Source organism: Plodia interpunctella, chromosome 3 (genome assembly GCF_027563975.2).
Source record: "Plodia interpunctella isolate USDA-ARS_2022_Savannah chromosome 3, ilPloInte3.2, whole genome shotgun sequence".
In the NCBI taxonomy this organism is placed as follows: Eukaryota; Metazoa; Arthropoda; class Insecta; order Lepidoptera; family Pyralidae; genus Plodia; species Plodia interpunctella.
The window spans coordinates 6,526,561-6,549,073 of NC_071296.1; the positions used below are offsets into that span (position 1 = coordinate 6,526,561).

At 33.1% G+C, this 22,513-nt stretch overlaps 4 protein-coding genes across 14 annotated transcripts in view; 3 read left to right on the forward strand and 1 right to left on the reverse strand.

Annotated features, from left to right (window-relative positions):
• The first annotated feature begins 475 nt into the window (after positions 1 to 475).
• On the forward strand, positions 476 to 2,456 carry LOC128683582 (RPA-interacting protein-like). Its single transcript, XM_053769356.1, has 3 exons — positions 476 to 756; positions 944 to 1,146; positions 1,237 to 2,456. Exons 1-3 carry the CDS (start codon positions 658 to 660, stop codon positions 1,547 to 1,549), a joined length of 615 nt encoding a protein of 204 aa, XP_053625331.1. The 5' UTR covers positions 476 to 657; the 3' UTR covers positions 1,550 to 2,456.
• A 2,252-nt stretch (positions 2,457 to 4,708) lies between these two features.
• Positions 4,709 to 9,991, reverse strand: S6k (Ribosomal protein S6 kinase). The gene is made up of 9 exons (XM_053769352.1): positions 9,617 to 9,991; positions 9,185 to 9,225; positions 8,802 to 9,063; positions 7,534 to 7,667; positions 6,884 to 7,075; positions 6,719 to 6,809; positions 6,373 to 6,615; positions 5,960 to 6,067; positions 4,709 to 5,325 (listed from the first exon to the last, which is right to left on the reverse strand). Exons 1-9 carry the CDS (start codon positions 9,716 to 9,718, stop codon positions 5,137 to 5,139), a joined length of 1,362 nt encoding a protein of 453 aa, XP_053625327.1. The 5' UTR covers positions 9,719 to 9,991; the 3' UTR covers positions 4,709 to 5,136.
• A 156-nt stretch (positions 9,992 to 10,147) lies between these two features.
• Positions 10,148 to 22,513, forward strand: part of LOC128683579 (uncharacterized protein) — a 46,126-nt gene continuing 33,760 nt past the window's right edge. For 2 of the 11 annotated variants that reach the window (XM_053769339.2, XM_053769340.2), the window contains exons 1-2: positions 10,148 to 10,567; positions 13,896 to 13,988. In XM_053769339.2, the coding sequence (XP_053625314.1) occupies positions 10,471 to 10,567; positions 13,896 to 13,988 (190 nt within the window). In that variant the 5' untranslated portion in view covers positions 10,148 to 10,470. Of the gene's footprint in view, positions 10,568 to 13,236; positions 13,260 to 13,895; positions 13,989 to 17,900; positions 18,103 to 19,627; positions 19,812 to 20,502; positions 20,885 to 22,513 lie in introns of those variants that run through there. The other 9 variants (XM_053769341.2, XM_053769342.2, XM_053769343.2 and 6 more) reach the window with 8 other exon arrangements.
• LOC128683581 (uncharacterized) lies at positions 12,364 to 13,988 on the forward strand. Its single transcript, XM_053769353.2, has one exon. It carries the CDS (start codon positions 12,882 to 12,884, stop codon positions 13,725 to 13,727), a length of 846 nt encoding a protein of 281 aa, XP_053625328.1. The 5' UTR covers positions 12,364 to 12,881; the 3' UTR covers positions 13,728 to 13,988.

Genomic DNA, 22,513 nt, shown 5'->3' on the forward strand with positions numbered 1-22,513 from the left:
GTGTGAAGTGTTCCGAGCTTCATTTCGACCGTTTACTGGCTCGAAAATTTTACAGCGTGAAGCGTATTCCATAGTTTTCGAAGTATTTTTATCTTATGGAAATCAATTTTTCCCAATATTTCTGCACCCGAGTATGCTAAACATGTGACAACACAAATGAATGCTTACATAATGAAAGGATTAAAGTACTTTAAAATAAACGTTTTAATCGACATAGCAAAAGGCGGCAAAGCTTTTGTGTACCTAACATACAGTGCTGTACTCTGGCGGGATAAATACAATATTCGCAATAATATACCCGATATATTTATTGTGTCCGTGCGCGCCGGTGATTATCGCATTCTCAATATTTCATTCAAATTTCTATGCCACCTGGTTACGACACTCTAACATTTTGCACTGTAGGGCGCGAGTATACAACATGCCGTATCGTGAACAGGATTATAATTTGGTGAAAAATTTAGACGTCAAAGTCATTTTGTCAACTGTCAGAGCGAGCGCCAGAAACATCTAAATTCTCAAAATTACAATTTTTTGTTAATAATTTATTAGTACCTATGTAAATCAACTAATTTTAGTACCGACTTAATAGTATTATTAACCCTTGAGTATCCTCACTTACTGTTCAAGTCCAATCTCTGCTGTGGGTTATTTATTATGAGTTCTCCGACGACTCGAAACGCATCGCCCAATTTTAAGGATTTGAAATCTAAGTCGAAACATTCTCCTATTGAAATTAAAGAAAAAATGAGGAAGGTAAGCTTCCAGTATACTGGAATTATCATATGCTTACCCTATAGTTACAGGTTATCTTACTCGGCGTCAGATAATTTCCCTGTAGGTGTGAGTGAAAATGAAGAATCTTGAAAACATTATTTATCCGTAATAAAATTGTATTCAAATAGAGAAAAAAAATGTTTAGATTATACAGTTTTCATTTCAGAATTACAAAAATAAAGTGAAGAACTGTCGTGAATTATTATTAAATCGAATACGAGGTACAGAGGCACAAACAGACCTCCGAGATACCTTATGTGATATTTACAAAAGTATGTTCAGTTTTACCAATGAAGAAACTACTGATGATGAGGAAATACAAATACTAAATGAAATAAAGAACGAACTTGTACAAGAAGAGTTGGAATGGTAAGTAGATAAAGTAAGATTAGATTTTGAAATGGAAACAAACATAATTGTCATTAGTTATCACTAAACATTAATGTGCTTTATTTACAGGCTCCTGGATGAGTATGACAAATCACATAATGATAATATAGATTTATCTGCAGAAGAGAATAATTTAATTTGTCCCATTTGCCAGAAAATCAACTGCCAATTACAAAATAATTTCTTATCTTGTTCAAAGTGTAATTTTTCTATAAAAACACAGATGTCATGTAAAGAAATCAAACACCATATTTTTGATTTACTTGAAAAACATTCCTCATTATGTGAAAAATATGGTAATTTCAATGTGGTTTCTGAACTGGATGAACTTCACATTTATCTTACATGTGATACCTGTATGGAGATGTTAATAGTTGTCTAAAAATCATACTTTTTTATTGATATATTTCAATTTCAGGTTAAATCTGTAATTTTGACTAATATCTTTATAACAAGCCCTTTATCTTAAAATACTATAATTCATATTTGTTTTTATAATATTTATACTTTCCTGTTGTACTTAAGTTGTTCATTTATTACATTTCATTAAAACTACATGTTTTTACTGGTAATCAATGTATCCATACTTTGATCAATGTTATTCCATAGGGTTGGAGTGATTTTAACAGATTGCCTGCAGTATGATGCATACTCAGTGAGTATCAAGACATACACTTTGTGTGTGATAGAAATTGCAGTTACTCACCTCTGTCAAATGTGAGTCAGGCTGAGTTGAATATTCTTCAACCCCCAAAAATGAGCCCTTATTTTTAGTGTGTGTGCATATGTAGCTACTTAAACAAATACAAAATTTTAATGTATGTCTGAGTATGACGGAGTCTAGTTACATATGTTCCACTATAATTCTTATTGTTTAAAAACAATATATAACTGTTAATGACAGTGCGATCCCTGGCAGTTCCAAAGAACGAGCAAATCACAAATAAAAGCTCTTGAGATGACACATCGGTAAACAAATTTCATACAAGACATTTTTGTTTATTTGATTTGACCATGCAACCTGACCACACGAGGCTAAGTGTATTTTTTTATGTCAATGAAAGCTTCACTCATTGAAAAATTTAATAAATACTCTATTGTTACCGAATAATGTAGCTCCATAATTACTGGTAAACAAATTTTTGGAGAACATTACTACACAAAGTTGTATATGTACATAAATATTAGTGTAGATAAACCTTTAAAATGGGAAATAGGAACATATTTATTCTGCTAGATACTTTTATCTATGGGGTATGAAATAAAAGCCTGATTTACAAAATAAAAAATGACCTTTTAATTCAATTCATGAAGCACGGTAACAAGGTATTGTAAATTATTATTTTTTCTTACAGTTGGGGTTAGAACATTATGATTTAATCCTACCAAACATTAGACTAAACGGTAACTTGTATAAAATGTACAATACGCAATAATATGTAGTATAAAATATTACCATCATTTCACCGACATTATTAAATTATGGGCATATATCAACATTTTAAATAAATAAGTATTTTTATAGGCCCCAAAATTAATTATACATTTTGTAGAAGGATTACTAAAACAAATCATACCTAAAATGTTCAATACAATTTTCGATGTTGAAAATCATTATTATGTCCATGACTAAAGTAAGCTAGAAACATGTAGCCGGTTTAACTTTCTCCCTGAATTTACTCAAATCTGATGAAGTTAAATGGCCCCATCTCATAGAAACAGGGCGGGACGGGCTTTGCACATACGGGTTGGACATTGGACATTAGTTTCTCAATTTACGCGGGAGGCTTTAAAATAGCCTTTTTGTTGTAAGGCATTTTCTGGTGTTTTTTATATAATAATGTCGGATAAAATAAGTTAAAATTAATAATTTAAAGATTTAATATTAAATATATATTCAATGTCTCATAATATATTTTTTATTACCTAATATAAATCTAACCCCTGAGTGCATTACATGGTATGTATTTATTGTATTTTTCTATACTTCATAATAACGCGGTAATGTTTGCAATAAACAAACCCGCGTTTTATTGAGAAACTATTGTAATTAATAATTAACATAGGAAGTAAATCGACATAAAACATCGTAATAATTCTATAATAGATATCATAATTGAAAGGACATTACCTACACAACCTCCAACAACACAATACATTTTTCTAATGTGTAATCATGAGGCGCGTTATTAATCTCGTTGGTTGCCATATGTTTTATAAAGTATCGAATACACAGAAGAAAAAAAGAGCCCACCGATTGCACAACAATGCGACTTATCATCTGGGTTATACAATATTAATAATTTCTAAGTTTCACGTTTTCAAAAACTAATGTATTATGTTAACAATTTATTATAAACAGAGCAACTGCACACCAACTATACAGAGTATCGAATTTAAGTACATTGTAGTTTCCAAATCAAGAAATAATATGTTCTAAGTTCTTGGCTAATTATTTTGTAGCTTTAATTTCTGAGGACCTCGCCATTGCCAAAGCATTGTCCTTTTATTTGTTGTATTTTTTACGTGACGTGACAGACAGCAGCTGCAAGATTTCCAATAAGTTCTTTTTTATCTTTATTGCATACAGAAGTCAAGTACTAAAGAAACGTAAACCACAAAGAGCGCACTTTTTGACATCGTAACGGTGCCATCTCTGGGTGGCTTTGAATAAAACAGAAATAATGGTCTAGCTATATACTTCCAACTGATGGAAGACAATGAGAGTGGAAATTACTCAAACAGATGCAGCATAGAACGCAGCTGGCAGGCAGAGTAAGTGGTAGTAAGAGTAAAGACGCAATTGAAACACATGATTGATTGATACATACTTGTGTACCTGAACAGGAAAATAATGCTGTATAAGAAGCTTCATTATCACCTTGATATTTACAACAATACTTGAAACATCTTTTGTAATAGACACTTATGTTATTGTGCTGTATGTTGCTTTTATTTATTTGGTTGTCCACTTCGCAAAATGTGCATGTCTTTAAAAACTCTGCTAAATTGTTAGAATATACCAATAAATAACACTTTTGTTATAAATAACATTTATAACAAAAGTATTATGTATATAATATCATGTAAGTAGTATTTATATTAATATCAATATTTTACTTGATATTAATATACATACTATTTAAACAATAATCATTCAATATAGGTTGGCACATATTGACATAACTTTATCTCCGAAAATAGCTGTAGTTACGAAAATAAGCATATTTTTCAAAATGTGGAGAATACAGTATCAGGTATCAAGGACATTGTTTAGATGGAATAGAATACGTACGTTAAATATAAATTAATAAATTGATAATAATGATTTGTTAGTGTGCAGCTATTCCATAAATGATGTACATGGTAAACTGTTATTGTTCCAATAATAGCTCTATTCCCAATATACATTACTTAGTGATGATTGAAGGTGGCGGGAAATTTATTTTGTATATTATTAGAACACAGAGCATATTTCTCTTCGAGGCGAGTGGCAGATCATTGGTTTCAAATGATAGTTAAATAGTTTAGTTTCTTAGTCAGGAGCAATGTTGTGTAATAACATGATTTATCTCTGGCGTGTGCAAATATATATAGCCATTACAGTCACACAAGTTTTTTGAATGTTATGACAACATATTTTTTTATTATATGTAACCACTTTACATCAACCATTTTACTATTCTCTTACTTATCCTATCTACAACCAGACTCTGTTATTTAATTTTCATTTATCATCCATTTCATATTCTGTAGCATCATCACTTATAAAATACAAGTTCAATAAACCTGATCACATTTTTTCAATCAAAAAATATTGTCAGGTCAATTCATATAACAATATAAATGAATAGCTGATCGCTTAAAAATGAATGTATAATAACAATTTATTGCTAATCGCTCTACCATTTGAAAGCACATGACCGAGCCAGTAAACTTATAATTATTCTAAACACAGTACAGTAGTAACTATATAGGCAGACCTTGTACATCCATGAGGTCCTCCTGCGAGTGCGGGTGCGGGTGCTGGTGCGCGGAGGAGTGCGGCACGGCGAAGGCGCCCAGGTGGTGCGGGCGCGGGCGGCGCGGCGAGCGTGCAGTCACCACGCGCGGCTTGTGGATCTCGTCCATCACCGACGGCGCCACGTACGTGAAACCCTGTATATATTGCTACATTACTATTTCTTTCTTAAAAGGTTCACTCCTATTCTTTACATAAAAACAATTTATAGGTTAAAGTATTACAAAGGTACTTGAATAATATAAGTCATTAAACCCATTTTTTTACAGTTTTTCTGAAAGACCTGTATGATGAAGAAAAGATAAAGACATGGACACTTTCCGAAATATATATATCCGAGCACTGACTTTTATTATAGTGATAATAAAAGTCAGTGCTCGAGGGACACAAAAGGGAGCTATGTCACGGAGAAGACAACACTCCGTTGGATGTATGGTGTCACGCGGCGCGACCGCGTAAGGAACTCGCGCACTGGCGGCATTCTTCATATCCGTGACTTAGCAGATAAACACAAGGAGTGTCGCCTCCGCTGATTCGGCCACGTCTTGCCTAATTAGTCAGGGAATAAATTTCTATGCCACTCCCGTCTGGCTCTGGCAAAAGGGGTAAACCCAAGAAGCTTGATGTCGTCAAAGGTGATATATGTGCCAATGGTTTGACAACTAGGGATGCCGACGACAGTGCGAAATGGAGACAAAGGAATCGATGAAGGAATAGGGAAGAGACCAGGAAAACACTCAGTTCAGAGAGGTAACAAAAGGACATTCATACCTGGAACATTAAATTGGCACTTTCACTAAGAGTAGACTCATCTGGAGAATCAATAGGTGTTTGTAAGGTAAATCTGGTATCAAACTGTGAGACATCATCTTCACTGGTCTGCAACAAATAAATTAATAGTGATAAGAATTTGTACAACTGAGATCACAGGTAATTAATTTGGTAATTATCATATGGGTAATATCATAACGTTTGGTAATTATCGTATGGGTCTTCTTCCACTTAATGAATTTATTTAATTTCACTATTTACTATCTCCGATTGGAACATATTAGAAAAGAAAATAATGTATAGGAATGTTAAGTTAATTTAATATAACAATGTCAAAGTGTGGAAATTTATTACTTCTCAATAAAAAACCGATGGAAGTCATAAAAAGTCCAAAATGATAAGGCTGAACTTACCAGTCTAGGTTTAATTGGTGGCTCCAGTCTACGGGCAAACACATCATCCCAGTGGACATGTTTGAAGAACGGATGGCCTCTAACAGCGGCCGCGCCGGCAGCTCCTAAACGCTGCGTCTCTGAGCGTTTCATTAAACGTCTTATCAAATCGCGGGCATCTTGTGTGAGGTAGGCTGGCAGCATTAGTTTACCTTTCAAAATCTTTTCTATTGTCTTTGTCCGGTTGTCTCCCGTAAATGGAGGCTGAAATTGGTCAAATTTGGTTTATATATTTCATGTTGAATTAAATTACTTAGTATTGGGAACCACAGACATGCCATTTAGCAATTTTCAAACATCCACTTACTTGGCCAATAAGCATATCGTACATCAAAGCTCCCAAACTCCACCAATCTACAGCTTTTCCGTGACCACTTCTTGTTAGAATTTCAGGGGCCCTGAGAATAATTAAAATGTAGGAGTCAATAGAGTAGATAAGGTGAATATTTCACGAAAATAGAACCCAACTTACATATATTCAATTGTGCCACAGAAAGTGTGTGTCACGATTCCTTCCTGAATGTGTTCCTTACAAAGACCAAAATCGGTAAGTTTGACATGACCTTGTGCATCAAGCAGAACATTTTCTGGTTTCAAATCACGATAAATTATTCCTAAACTGTGCAAGTGCTCCAATGCCAAAATTATTTCTGATAAGTAAAAACTGAAATAATAAAATCAACATTAATTATATAGTAATTTAATTTATTTTAGTATCAATCTTAGTATTTTAGTATCAATATCCTACTTCCACAATAATTATTATAAATGTAAAAGTAGATGTTTCCTTTTTTTCTGTCAAAACAGGATCATTTCATCGGTGATTTTTGATGTGAATATAGTTGGATAGCTGGAGAAACATATAGGCTAAAATGCCATGTGCAACATCTAGATGTTGCCAGCAACTTACTTGTTGTGAATTCCCACACCACATATTTGCCTAAATTTCAAACAATTAAAATCTTAACAATCTTCCTATCTTTTATATGCATATGTATCTTCAAGCTTCATCATTGTAACTATACTGACATAAAAAAATTATATTACTAATGTAAGATGTAACTATACTGACATAAAAAAATTATATTACTAATGTAAGAAAAATAAAGATAATTCACATACCACGCAGTATCTTCAAGAAATATGCCTTCTCTTTCAAGGTGCATAAATAATTCTCCACCACTTAAATATTCTAGTATTAAATATAATTTACCACCAGTTTGAAAAGCATACACCAATTCCACAATGAATGGGTGCTGAAAATAATGCAATAAATAAAAAATTAAATATATTTATTTCAGTCTATGGACATATACTGAATAGCTTACCACAACACCTAATACAGTGAGATATTTTAACTAAATTAGGTTTTATTTTTTTACTACCTGTGATACCTTCGTTTGCGTGGCTGAACAATTTTTGGTAAAGAGTCAAAATTATTAGAGAAATTTAACTGTACAGACAAAGCGTAACGATACCTATACAGAAGATGCTCATACAGTCGTATGAGTAAATATATATTTCCTATAGTTTAGCTGGATCATTATGACTCTTCGTCAGGTGTTCCAAATCTTCGAATTTTATACATCAACAGGAAATGCTCATCAGGATGAACAACATTTGTTAAGGCGTAATTTCTATATTTCCTATAGTCTCGCTGTGCCATCTTGGGTCTACATAAGGTATTCCAGATCTTCGATTTTTTTACTTCAACAGAAAATGCTCATCAGGCTGAACAACTTTTGTAGTCGTTATTTCTATATTTCCTATAGTTTAGCTGTAGCCTGTACCATCATGGGTCTACATCAGGAGTTCCAGATCTTAAATTTTTATACCTCACCAGAAAATGTTCATCAAGCTGAACAACTTTTGTTAAGGAGTCATTTCTATATTTTCTATAGTTTATCTGGACCATCATGGGTATGTATGCATCAGGAGTTCCAGATCTTCGATTATTATATCTCAACAGAAAATGCTCATCAGATTGAACAACTTTTATTAAGGCGTAATTTCTGTATTTCCTATAGTTTAGCTGTACCATCATTATTCTCCATCAGGTGTTCCAGTTTTCAAAATCATTTATACCCTATATGTTGCCCAGGCTTAATAGCTATATAACAAATAAGTTTCATTCAAATCCATCCAGTAGTTCCGAGAAAAAAAGTTTTTTCAAATTATTACTGTTACTATGACTCTATCTCCTATTTTGTTTTTATGTAAATATATTAAATGTACAGGATTTTTTCTATTGTTTTATTATATGTATAGATGAATTATAGGTACTCTATACTCCATCTACACATCCCACCAATATACCTTTTTTAAAAAAAAATGTATTTCTGCAATTTTAGCAATGTAAGTAGAAAACAGAATTAAGTCCTTTCACTCACTTTGACAGCTTCCAAAATATTTCGTTCTGCTTTTGTGTGTGCTGTATCTTTCTGATTACGAACAATGGAAGCTTTTTTGAGAACTTTCATAGCAAAGTGAGATCCTGCATCTGTACCAGTTATTTTACGAACTTGAAATACTTTGCCATATCCTCCTTTTCCTAAAACTTTGCGCAGCTCAAAATCTTGAGGGCCTAAACGTTTACATTGTCCAGGGTTTACAGTGTCTTCTGATAATTGGATCGTTTCAGATCCCTCCAACCTAAAACAAGGAAAATATATTTCATAAAAGGTACTTATTTTTATCAGCTTAGAAAAAAATATAAAATAATTGTTACTTAATTTGATAGATTGCTTAGAGATAGGTCTTATTTTATACTTACTCAGCAATACTGTTGACATTTAATTCTGGGTCATAATCCACCTATAACAATAGATATAACATAAAAAGAGATATGTATTTTTAGTAATCATAACTATATCTAAATAAAAATATTAGAATAGTAATATAAAAATTACAAATTACCATGAAGTAAAACTAATGAAAAAAGGAGAAATCATCTCATAATCATTATTGTAATTAAATTGTAAATATTTAAAATATGATTGGATGGCATTCAGAAACAACATTTCAATTTAATGTTTCATTACTTGGAAAATATTAAAATTTCGATTTGTTCTATTTTGTTTGCCCTGTATATTACAAATACGACTAATTCATCCTTGGCAATCGTCTCGAACCAAGAACACACAATGTTGTGTTTTAGGTTATGATTTGAATTAAAGACGGAATAAATATTTCTTCACATAAATACCTCATCGACTTCAATTATATCGTCTTCATCTGAATCTCCAACTGTAATATTATCTGTAACATCTAAATCTATATCGAAAACACCTGCCATATAAGATGACATTTCAGGAATATCACATCAGCAAGTGCTTGGATTGGACCCCAAAATTGTGAAAAACTGTGTTATAGGAATGAATTAATTCTTGATGCAGATATAAAATACTTATTAACACAATTATCCTTTTTTGTCTTCACTTCATATTTCTAAATGCACCACAGCAATATCTATCTCTTCCTCGGTTTATAATACCACAATAAACCAAACGAGCAAAGATTATGATACGACAAAACGAAAATTCACACGAAAATTCTCTGTGATTTGAGTGAATGACTCCGACAAACAAGTGTTACCAGTTAACGAAAATTAAAATATACCTAATTTATTTTAACTTCAATGTTGAAGGAAGGAATCCTATGGCCTATGAATTTTTGTTTTGCATTTACCTAATTTGATTAGATGGAAATTCGTGCCGTGACCGTAAGTGAGTGAGAGACCATGAGCGTTCAATTTCTTCAGAAAATTATCTCGGCCAGGCATATGGTAAAATATTCATTGTGGTGTGATGTGTAACGCACCTATGTGCAGGAAAACAATTTCTGAACAGAATAACCAATTTTTTTTCTCAAAGTAAAAAAAATGTTGAGGGTGTAAAGTGTAAACATGTATTGAAGAATTAAACCTGCATTTGTATATTATGTTGATAGTTTTGTTGATAAAATGACTTTTAAGTTTACTAACTAGTTTGGTAATAATGCGTTCTGTGGAGATGCTAATATTTCAAATATAAAATAGTGTTTTATTACGGAAACCTTTCAATGGCTAGTGACAGCGATAAAAGTTCTAGTAATCATAACTTGGATGGATCCCTGAAAAGTAACAAGAAGCAAAGCAATTCTGGGAGTATTGGTATGTGTAAGTTGTTATTTTTATATGAAGCTCTTTAGCTTTTCTGTTTCATAATTTTATTCATAACCTAGTGCACTGTCAACTTATGTATATTTCAGAAAATTTATCCTCTTCTTTTTATGAAGTAACTGTTAGCATCTAGGATGTTTATGTATATAGCCAATGGGGACCCACTTTTCCAACAAATCTTAGTTACTTTATAGCATGGTCAGTGAAAAACTTTTTGTAATAGTATTGTATTTTTAATATATTTACATTGGTATGGTATATATGGATTGTTCCAAACAGTCCCTTTAATAATTTCTGCCTAAGGAATTTGTAGACGAAAATTGAAACAAAATCTCCTGAGTAGTAATAAGGAATTTGTAGATGAAGCCCTCCAGAAATCTCTTGGAAGTCAGTGGAGGGGGTTATTACTGAACAAATGGCCTACAAATCACTTACATCAGGGATTATCTAAAAGGATTTTTGGAATAAGCTATATCTAACTTACATTATAAGCTATCCTTGTGAAAGAATCTTAAGTACAATTAGACAGGACTTATGTTTTTAATTAAACACTAAACACTGAAAGTTACTTACTAAACATGAAATTACATTTAAAAACTAAACAATATACAAATATGAACTATGAAGATTGGCATGAATATGTTCTAAAAGCTTTGCCCTAATATATCACAATAATGTCCTTCATTAATGATATGTCTGTTGAATTAGGTGATATTAGATATTTGCTGTTAAAAGATTAGATATACAGGATCAGGATCAGCATCTCATTAGGTGCAATGTGTTTAGTGAAGATTTTACTTTACCATAAATTGACCCAAAGTTCTTCAGTAAGCATAGATAAATTATTCCTATTTTATTTATCGACTTACACTGTGGCTTGGGTATAGGAATTACATTACAAAACATTTATGTACATGTATGTAAAAAAAATATTAACCTTTTTTTATTAACATTATGATCCTATTGTTGTTTGATTGCCTTTATTATCTCCTGGTTGAAGGGTTATTGTATATTGATGTCAAATTTCTCCTTGGAATTAGTATAAACCTATAAAATATTGACTAACCAGAAAGTGCACAATTTATGCATGTTATTTTAACCACTCTACTAGTTATATTCAAAGAAAGCTCTCATGCCCAGTTTTGATATATATTATGTAAAATCTAGAGAGTTTTTATCTGATATTATAATAATATAATAAAGCTTAACTTTTAAATGAATATTCTTTCCATACCTATTTTAAAAATGTTTTATAATAACAGATACAAGGATGTTACTAACTAAACTGTAGCCTAGTGTTGCCGATCGATAGACTATCAATAGTTGTGTAAAAGCAATAGTATTGATAGTATCAATAGAGTTGATACTATGAATCATATTGATAGCTTCGTTACCGTAAATACACCATAGTACCATTGATAGTATCGAAGCTCAATATCAAGTGTGCTATCAATAGTATCGATCTCGTCAATACTATTGCTGCTGGATATTCTAATAACAATCAATGCTATCAATAGTATCAATTGTTGTTACAATAGTCATAGCCAATACTATCAATAGTATCAATTGTTGTTACAACTCATAGCCGATACTATCGATATTATTGAGTGTAATTTGGATATTGAGTTTCAATACTATCGATGGTATTGTAGTATATTGATACTATTGTACCAAAATAAGCTATCGATGGTATCGATAGTATGGACAGGCATTACGATATTATAGATGATTTCCGAGGTCAACTATCGATAGTCAAACTATCGATAGTTCGGCAACACTATCGATAGTCAAACTATCGATAGTTCGGCAACACTAACTTACCCTTTCGTTTTCATAGCAAGTGTAACAAACCGTTGGGTGCTGGCATCATTCTAATCTGAAACCGAACGAAAATTCCGGGTGCGAGCGGTGACCGACCTGAAATATAGGCGAGCGCTAGGTCTACAATGACGGCATTAGGTTTTTTCCGTTCAGTCTCGGGGAAACTTTCCAATCATAAGCTCTAAACGTGAGAGCATTTTTAGGATTCCGAATTCGGATTCCTGAATAGGAAATGTGTGCGGCTGTGATTACGGTACCTACCTACGGATGAGTTCACTAATTAGTATTGCCAACCCACGAAAACTAAAAAGTTTGAAACGTCAATATCTTATAACGTCAAGTTAACCGTCTGTCTGTCTAATGTCTACTGTCAAAGCAAAGCTGCCATACCATAACAACAAAAATGTTAAGTGCATTTTATTGTGCAGGCATTGATTAAGTTTGTTCGATTATTTTATGACGGCTTTCTGTAGTTTGCAGACGTTTAAAAATGAATTGTAGTATAGAAGAAAGTACTACTGAGAAACTGCCTTATTTATTGGAAGAAATTCTAAAAAGAATACTTTGTCATACTCAATCAGCTGAACCAAGACAAAAGGATATACTATTTATTTTAATTCTTGTATTAATGATAGAAAATGGTTTTTTACCCATCAATGAAGAATCCCAACTTATTGAACCTTTATCTATAGACCTGGAACATTTATCAAAATGGAAGGATCCCTCAGGAATTGTTCAAGTTAAATTTGTCATGTTCGGATTCCAGACTGGTCAAATAAAATTAATAATGAGCCCTCTAGGATCTACAGTGCTTATTAATGTAGTAATTAATGCAATGAATTCAGAAACATATTCAGTGTGTCTACCAGTAAGTCGCTATGTTGTTTCTCCTCAAGCATCTACTATTCCAATGATATTTCGAGACTTAAGACATCTTGCAAACACTTTTAAAAATAAAATAACAACACCTGTTAAGAGTTGCATCTTGACTTATCATGGATACTTAAGTGCAAGTCTAATAGGCCTTCCTGAAGAAGTATTTTTTAAAATTCTTCTGCATTTGTCCATTTTTGATATAATTAATGTCAGCAAAACTTGTAGTAGATTAAATTATCTAATATCCAATGAGAGATTATGGCATGATCTATACAAAAGAGATTTTGACTCAACTAATTCTGTGGCAGAAAGTTGGAAATCTAAATATAAGGAGGCATTTATAGCACAACAAGAAGAGACATTAAGACAAACAAGACGTGGGGCTGGAGCTATGCATGACTATATGGACTACTCAGATTATATTTCCTATATAGATAACCCAATGTGGAATATCATATGAAGAAATATTTCTTTAAATGGCAACAGGAAAATCTATACATTTGTAACAAAGATTTTAATCACTATATTATTATAGAAATAAACCATAATATTTGTTGGTATCTACTTTGTCTTTTATTGTACAATATTTATCATTCAAGTACATATATTAAGTAAATATTTCATGTAGGTGACTGTGCTGAAAAAACAAATCTGGGCATCGGAAAAGGAGGGCGACATTTATCAATTCCATTTGATTCTACAACAGCTAACGGGGATCTAAGTGAGTATCATGTTTAAACTAGTGTTTAAATGAAAATTTTAAAATTAATTATTAAACCAAATAAATTGGTTTTATTTTAAAATTTGTTGAGTGAAATGAGAAAAAATATTAAATATTATATTATTAAGAAAGGTCCCTAAAGTGAATCTATTTGATTGATCATCATTGAGGAATTCATATTTATTGACATAAATTTCATAAGGCCAAATATATATTTTAAATTATTTTATATTCTTCTCAATAATCATTTTATCTGTTTTATCTAACATTACTAATTTATTGGGCATAGGGACTGGTGTCAAAATCAAGATCTATATCTAACCAGGATAATGATGGTAGTCAAATGGTACTTTTAACTACTATCAGTGTCTTGGTCAGACCCAATATTTTGACTTCAATCTATAATTATGATCAACATTTCGAACATTATTGCGATACAAATTAAAGTGATCTTGTAATTATATAGGTCAAGGGATTAATCTGAAAAATTAAACATGCTAAAAACAGTTTCTGTCACTTTCACGCCGTCACGTTTAGCTCTCTACTTTCATCAAATTAGAGTGATGTTCGATCGAATAGGTACCCTCTAGGGATCCCTAGATTATTATTTTTTGTGTTTAAAAAAGGAGCCTACCCTGGTCAGCTTATGGGGACTGATTATAATGTTGACTATTACTACTGGGTTATTATTTAATCTGTGTTATTACATACATTTAAAGTTCACATAATGCACTTGGTGACTCAATATTCATTAGATTAAATAATAGCTGTTAATATTTGGTTTATGTGGAGTGTTTGGTAGATAAGTCACTCTTAAGTTCACTCTTAAGTTTATTTTTTTTTTTAATTTTACCCTTCTTGACACTGTTATGCACACACTACACACACACTTACACCTACTACTTAACAAATTAGGTATGGCTTACACCTACTACTATGGAAGCTGGTTTATTTCTTCTTATCACTTTTCCTTTAGATGATTTTTGTTGTTGTCATTCTTGTACACAATTCACTGATTTTCAGACAATCCACACACACGTACCCTTATGATTGGGTTCCTTTTCACTTATTTTACGCCCTAAGAAGTTTGTCTTATTATCTTCTCCCTTATTCTCTAAATTATTGCGTCAGGTGCAAAACTAGTATAAACCATTATTTATATTTATCTTTGAAGAAGTTTATCTGACTAATATTATAAATGCGAAAGTAAGTTAGTTTGTTACCTCTTCAAGCTCTATCTACTCAATCGTTCTTTTTGAAATTTTGTACACATGTAGTTTGAAGTCCAGAGAAGGATGTATAAATCATTCTGGAAAAATAACTGTTCTCGTGGGAAATTCACGCGGGCGAAGCCGCGGGCAAACGCTAGTTTATTAAAAAATGTAAAAACTTGCTATAATGAATTTAATACAAAAATATTATTTTTCTTTAAAGAAAAATTGTTTTTTTTATATATCTTGAAAAAAACTTTGAATATTGAGTTTATTATTACACTGATGATCCTATAGAGGCTTATGCGCAAAACGTCTCTTTCGCAAAATGTCGCTTGGTCGCAAAACGTCTCTTTCGCAGTTTGTCTTTTTCGCAGAATGTCTCTTTCGCAGAATGTCTCTTTCGCAAAATGTCGCGCCAGGGACTTAGAATAAAACTTGACGTTTTAAAGCAAAATCATTTATTTAAAAATATAGAGTATGAAGTTACTTAAATTGACTCATGTTTGTATTCCAAATAAAAATAATTTCAATTCTCATTATGACACTAAAATTTGTTAATTTAATCAACTATTGTGAATTAAAATATTTTTTATATAATTTTTTAAAGATTGAAAAAATAAATTTAATATTTAAGTGTCAACGAAATAAATTTTGTCATTTTCTTCATAAATTTGCTGTATGGGACGAAAATATTTGCAAACAATCTGTTTTAATAATGTTAGTGTTCTTTAATTGTATTTTTAAATTCAATTGACTCACATGTATACACCCACCACCTTCAGTTTAATGATATTTTTTCCTGTGTTGTCTAATGTTAGTGACGCATTACAGTCTCGTCTATTTATGCACCGATAGAATGTACTTCCACTTTTATTTGTGTTGCTCTTCTCATACCTGTACTGATTATGTTATAAGTGTTCTATGTCTTTTTTGGTTACGAATAAATTCAATTTCTTGATCCCTATTAATTAAACTACCTACTGTTTTGCAATAAAAAGTAACAAACAAAACATAGCTCGGCAGTAATGAATGACATATACATTTATAAGTTTTTTTCTAACTACTCTCACCTATATTACAAAAGTATTGCCATTACAAGTCCCTGGCGCGACATTTTGCGGAAGAGAAATCTGCGAAAGAGACATTCTGCGAAAGAGACGTTTTGCGACCAAGCGACATTTTGCAAAAGAGACGTTTTGCGCATGAGCCTTATAGGTTGTGTGATTCTTCAAAGTGGCATGAAAAAACAATATTTATCCGGTTGACTGTTTTGTGCATGGATTCAGTAAGTACTGTACGGAGTACCTACTAATTCCATGGTTTTGTGTCAATATTCTAAAAAAAAACATATTTAAATCAGTCATCGTTTCATCATTTTTTTTTTCAAAAAGTACTTATCATTGCTAAAAATTTTATAGACCTCTATTAAAATAACAAACGGCTTTGATTTTTTTACACATTTTTAAAATCAAAATGAGAGGTAGTGCTTAGACTATATACACAGGTATTTGTGAATAGGACGAGAGATTTTTGTTTGTGTTGACAAATTTTTGCTTTGATGACTATTTGAAGGCTCTTATATTATTAGAAACACCAGCGAAAAAAATACTGTGATAATGATATTTCAAAGATATGACAAAAATAAAATTGTCGGACACGTCCAAACGCTCCATACTAAATGACACGAATAAGTGACGTCACAACGTGCTAAAATGTTGGCGAAGAAAGATATGTTTGTTTGACAGCTACATTAAATATCACGTTTATGGTGATGACTTCTTAATAAAAGTTGTTATAAAATTTTAGTTTTTATGATTTTCGAGTTTGTTCTTATAATTTCATACTTTTTGAAAATGGACTTTCCAACCAAGTTTAAATCTAATTCTCTGACCTTGTCAATTACCCTATTATTTCAATATGGTAGAAGGCTATACAAAACCATAATATTTCACTGAGTCTGCAAGTTTATAAATTATGTCATCAGTGTTAGTGATACGATAACACCCCGAAAATAATGTTATCATTATATTGTAAAGGAAAGGCTGTTGTCGGTCATTTATTTTATTCTGAATCCAATTGTAAATTCTAACTCGTTCTTAGTCTTCCTGGGCGCTTCTTTTAAATTTCCTTCAATTAATAAAATCTCGTCGTGTTGTATCAATCATTAAGACCTTCCATTACAAATCCCTTTTTTTCTCTCCGTCCAACTAATATTTTCTAATCTTCGCCATCATACATTTTTTAGTCAAATATTTTCATTATTTTGATCGAAAATTTTGGTTATTTTTTAAATTATATTCCCTGAATCAAAACGAATGTCGTTTATGTTGAGAAAATGTTGCTATCAATATTATCTACATATAACATACTATCGAAAAGAAGAAGCCCAAGTCGGAGCTTGAAGACTGGAACTGGCATTAAATAAAATTTGTGGATCATATGGATGCATGGTAATCTCAGAGTTTGACTGACATTTTTAACTATTTAAGTATATTCATTTGTCAGGTATTTAGTACCTATTATGTGTATGATGTGTTTGCATGCAACGGACTAATAGTGTCCTATAGAAGCGTGCGGGCTTAGAGAAGAGGCTTGGTGGTCCGAGGTTTGGGGTTTGGAAGGGTGAGGGGTGCGCGCGAGATTAACTGCGCAGCCTCCGTACGCTCCGGAGGCGTCATTGTGGCGCCGCCATCGGCGGATTGATGCGAATTCTGTGAGGACGCTACGTTGAGGGCTGCGTATATGTAGGGCTCCGTGCCAAGCTTGAGTTCTGATGGCCTGGTGCAGGTGAGCGGCCGTGGAGGGCCCAAGGGCGCCGCGGGACAGACCGCCGTGGCGGTGCTACGGACCCATGCTTACGCATAGTCGATCTGACGGCGATTTTCCCATATACGCCAGAGGTAAGCGTAGCCCCTATTAATCTGTGTCTGTGTTATTGTCGTCGGTGTGAATATAAAATGCGCGCATGAATAATGTAGAAACAGATTGTGTACTCGTATCTCCCTATTAATTCAAATCTGCCTCTATTCAGACACAATTTGGATTAATTATTTTATCTTTAATTCTCGTATGTTATGCCCTAAAACGTAATCGTGAAAACCCAGCAGTTTATTACTGATTTGCCTTATCCTGCCAATCTCGAACAGAAACAAATGTGTACAAAGATATTTCCTATACTTAAGTAATATTTGGCAACAAAATGGTATTTTAAGCAGACAAATCAATATAATGCCATATGCAGGTCATTATTATAATTTTAATCTATTATATTATCTTTTTTAAATAGTTTCTTGCATTGATTTTTAATAGAGTATGCCTGAGATACAGTCTAAAAGAATGGGAAATTTGCATCACAGTCTGTGTACTCTTTCATGGTTTTTGCTTTACGTAAAATCCTCTATCTTATTGATTTGATATTGGTATATTTGTTTAACGTCACTGTGATTCTTTTAGAGAACTAATTATATTTATTTTACTATATATTTCTATTCAAAATCTAGTTAGCGTTTTATGTTCGCCCTTAGAAATATAATTCGCGACGCATGTTTCAGGCAAAATATATGGTCCGCTTAATTTCTAGGGTAATAGGCATCTATTAATACATGGAAGGCACACGCTTAATTTCACAGTGGCTGCTTTATCCATTTAAAATCACCGCTGGGTCTGTGATCATTGAAGCAGGTATTACGTAGTAGATACATTTTTTGCTCGGGTCGACATTTAGTATACTAAATCCTTGATTAAATTGGTCAAATATTAGGTAGGACCTATATATTTGTTCTACTATTTTTCGCGTCCATAATTCCATGAGTAATATAATTATGTATTCTTCTTAGAGTCCATATGGCAGACATCTCAATGGTTTATTCATATTGATATTAACAGTATGAATTACTAGTGTCTCGGCTTAGCTTAGTTAAAACCATATTAAATTCTACTCCGAAACAGTCGCCAGGAATCACACTATCTATTGGTAAAAATCCGTCCGATAGTTTTTGAGTTTAAAGCATTCAAACAGACAGACACGCGACCATTTAAAAATATTTTTCAATATACTATAAAGGAAAACATGAATGAAAACCTACCCATATTGATGTTCCAAAATAAGGTAAAAGTTCAAACTGTTATATGGAACCTATGTTTCGTTTGTGAATCCAAAATATATAAACATAGTGTGCATTTTCATAATAAATTTCATAAAAATCGGCTAAGTACCAAAATCCATCCAAATTTATAAGAAGTTACATAAAGTTATACTTATCGCTACATTATAACTAAATTTGTTTAGTTTGTACATAATTTATTATACTACAGCATGTAAGTCTGTAAAATAATTTGATAAGCTATATCTTTGATATCACTTATCTGATATCTTATCTTTGACGTATATATGTAATGTCTCAGTTGTAATATGCATTTGAGTCAATAGAGTCATCTCTGTTGTATGAACTATGAGAGAAATGGTACAAGATTAGTGTTAGGTATATGTTTGGGTGTCAGTGTTTTCCCAGCATGGATCTTGTTGCTAGTAAAACCAAAGCACGACATAGGCCCATCGATGATGATACCAGAAGTGATAGTGGAGTGTTAGATGATGATGAAGAGTTAGGTAAGTTGACTGCGTTATTAGTTAAATACGAAGATAGTTTTTATGCAATTTTGTCTGCCGTTTTACTAACAACGAAAGCCAGACAGGGAGCTCTGGATAAAGTGCGTAGTGGTTTGTGTTCGCTGAGCTCGGGTATCGGGGGTAGTAGGTGCACCTGCCCTTGCGGAGGGGCGCGGGGTTGTTTACTAGGCCAGTGCCGGTTCCATGTCGTTGCGTTCTCTACGAAATGACCAACCGCAACCGTCCGCTCGTTAGGTTGATTGCCTATCGCAGTTTTAGTTTTTTGCTTTGGATATTCTTTTTTTTATAAAAATTAGGTATCCCGCCATTTCAAGACTTGTGTTTGTTTTATTGATAATTTTATATTCCATTTATTATATTGGGAAATATATTAACGAGTTGAAACAGATTAAGTAATGTCAACAGTTTGAAGAGTGAACTCTTCAAACTGTAGACTTTGTTTTGTAATATAGTCATATACATGTTTGTGCGTCTCCGTTTCACCCTACCGAAGTACCTGTATTAAATACAAATGAAGCAAAAATTCCGTCGTAATCCTAATGGACGCATTGCCGCTATCTCGCTTGTTGTCTCGGTTTGTGGCGAGTCGACGTGATGTGATGTAGACTTGGTAGCGAGCAGGCATAGTGCGGTTCGTCGCGGCGAGTCGAGTGCATTTCAACGTGCAGGAGGGACAGAGGTAGGCAGGCGGGCCCCCACCCTGCCCCGCGCTCTGGGCCCGCGCGCCAGTTCGCCGTTGTGCGTCTGTCGCGGCGCAGGCACTTCGGTATGATTGCTTTGTAGCTATACTATTCGTGCCGGTACCACGAGTGTCTTTGTGTCCAGAGATGGTGTATACAGTTTGTGTTGATCTGATGCCAAAGATGCTGTCTAAGCGACATGGATTCGCGTAGTTGACATGTCGTGGAGCGCGCCCGCCCAGGCGGTGCGCGGTATGAGAACCAGTAGCCTCGACCAACTGGACTTTCAGGAGCGCAGGCAGCTCATTGCGAGCTCGTTGTCACTCACAGACTTCTTGCATGTTGGGGCGAAGGAGGTTGCAGCTGTTGCCGGTCAGTTCCCCTTAGCTTTTAGTCTCACACGCCTAGCCACATTCCTAACAATAGCTTTGCGAAATCAAAGAGTTCGTGCACGACTCTCGGGCCTCTATGTGTATTGTATGTACTACGTATAACTAATTACATCTCTGGCATGCTGCTGTTAGTAGACCACAGATTACTCACGCAAATGGCAACGTTTGAGATGATATAGATTAAATTCAATCTGTATAGTGGCAGTTATACATACATTTGCCAAAATAATCTCATAATATTAATACAGATCGTGCATGCTATGATACAACATCGTAATAAGATGAATTTACCAGAGCAAATATTTTCCAGATAACTATTACTAACTTGCTTTTAGATATTTACACACTAAGAAATCCTGACTACCTGTAAATATTATAATAATATATTATCACTACTTATATACATTAATATTATATATGCTTAAATTAAGTCGCTTCTCGATGTCTGTCTCTACTAAAAAACTACGCAACGGATTTTGATGTGGGTTTTTTACTAGATAAAGTGATTCAGGAGGAAGCTTTAGATATATAATTTATTGTGGTTTTATTCGAGCGAAGCCGAGACCGGCCGCCAGTAAGAAATATAAATGATAATTTTGATATGATTGAAATTATTTCTATCCTTTTATTCTTATAATTATAAAAGTGGATGTCACTTCAGTAAATTCTTTAGGAATAACTACCTGTAACCCTTGCATGTCAGCATCATTTGGCTTGCGTGTAATGGTATTTAATGATGTGGAACACAAAATCTACAAAAAGGTGTGTCATTATCACACAGCAGGTAACTTATGATTATGGACAAGGCGGATGAAGGAACTGACCTTATGACTTAAGTCAAGCTTGATACAACCTTTACCGAGGTCTTACAAGCAAGGCCATTTCTAGTTATCTATGAACTTAGTCAGTGTATGCATTCCAATAATTTCATGCTGTCGTCTGCATCAATTTCATATTGTGCGTGATGGTTCTTGTAATATACCTACGTAGTTTTACTCTTTCCACATTGTTTATGAGTGTAAAGACAACCAAACAAAGGTAGACCTTATACTTACCCACGTTTTCGCATAGTGCATTATTAAGTATTGAAAGTGAAAACGGCTTTGTTATAGTACCTATCTGATTGGAGATTCATAGCTATGCTATAGTAATATGTTATGTGAACTCGTGCAAGTCTTTATTTAACATTGCATTCATCTTGGGAATATGCAACACAGAAATTAAATCTTCTACATTTTGTAAACTTCGCTCTCATGTTTGAGGGCTTTATGTGCATATTTAATGATACATAATATTATAAGACTTCTCTTGAGATTTAAAAAGATCTAATTCCAACTCGTCTCTATGTATGTAACGTATGTAAAATAATTTACTTTTTATACCTATGTAAAAGGTTTTCTCTTCCGGCAACCATCTAAAATTGAAAAAAAATTAAACAAAAACACTGTGACAAACATACACATAGCAAAGCTGAGGACATTACAAACAATACTTTCCACGTGATATTATCTCCTCTGACGAATAATGCATGGTCTGATGATGTCACATGTTCTGTTTTCTAAATAACAGTTATTTTACGATTTAGTTTTTGTTGTTTGTTTTGTATAAT

Bases quoted from the DNA above. Each gene is read 5' to 3' on its own strand.
- LOC128683582 (XM_053769356.1), top strand. From the start codon at position 658: ATGAGTTCTCCGACGACTCGAAACGCATCGCCCAATTTTAAGGATTTG. The intron at 757-943 runs GTAAGCTTCCAG...TTTTCATTTCAG, and splicing joins TTAAAGAAAAAATGAGGAAG to AATTACAAAAATAAAGTGAA. The intron at 1,147-1,236 runs GTAAGTAGATAA...CTTTATTTACAG, and splicing joins GTACAAGAAGAGTTGGAATG to GCTCCTGGATGAGTATGACA.
- S6k (XM_053769352.1), bottom strand. From the start codon at position 9,718: ATGTCATCTTATATGGCAGGTGTTTTCGATATAGATTTAGATGTTACA. The intron at 7,076-7,533 runs GTATGTGAATTA...TTATTATTTCAG, and splicing joins TTTCTTGAAGATACTGCGTG to TTTTTACTTATCAGAAATAA. The intron at 6,068-6,372 runs GTAAGTTCAGCC...TATTTGTTGCAG, and splicing joins CACCAATTAAACCTAGACTG to ACCAGTGAAGATGATGTCTC.
- LOC128683581 (XM_053769353.2), top strand. From the start codon at position 12,882: ATGAATTGTAGTATAGAAGAAAGTACTACTGAGAAACTGCCTTATTTA.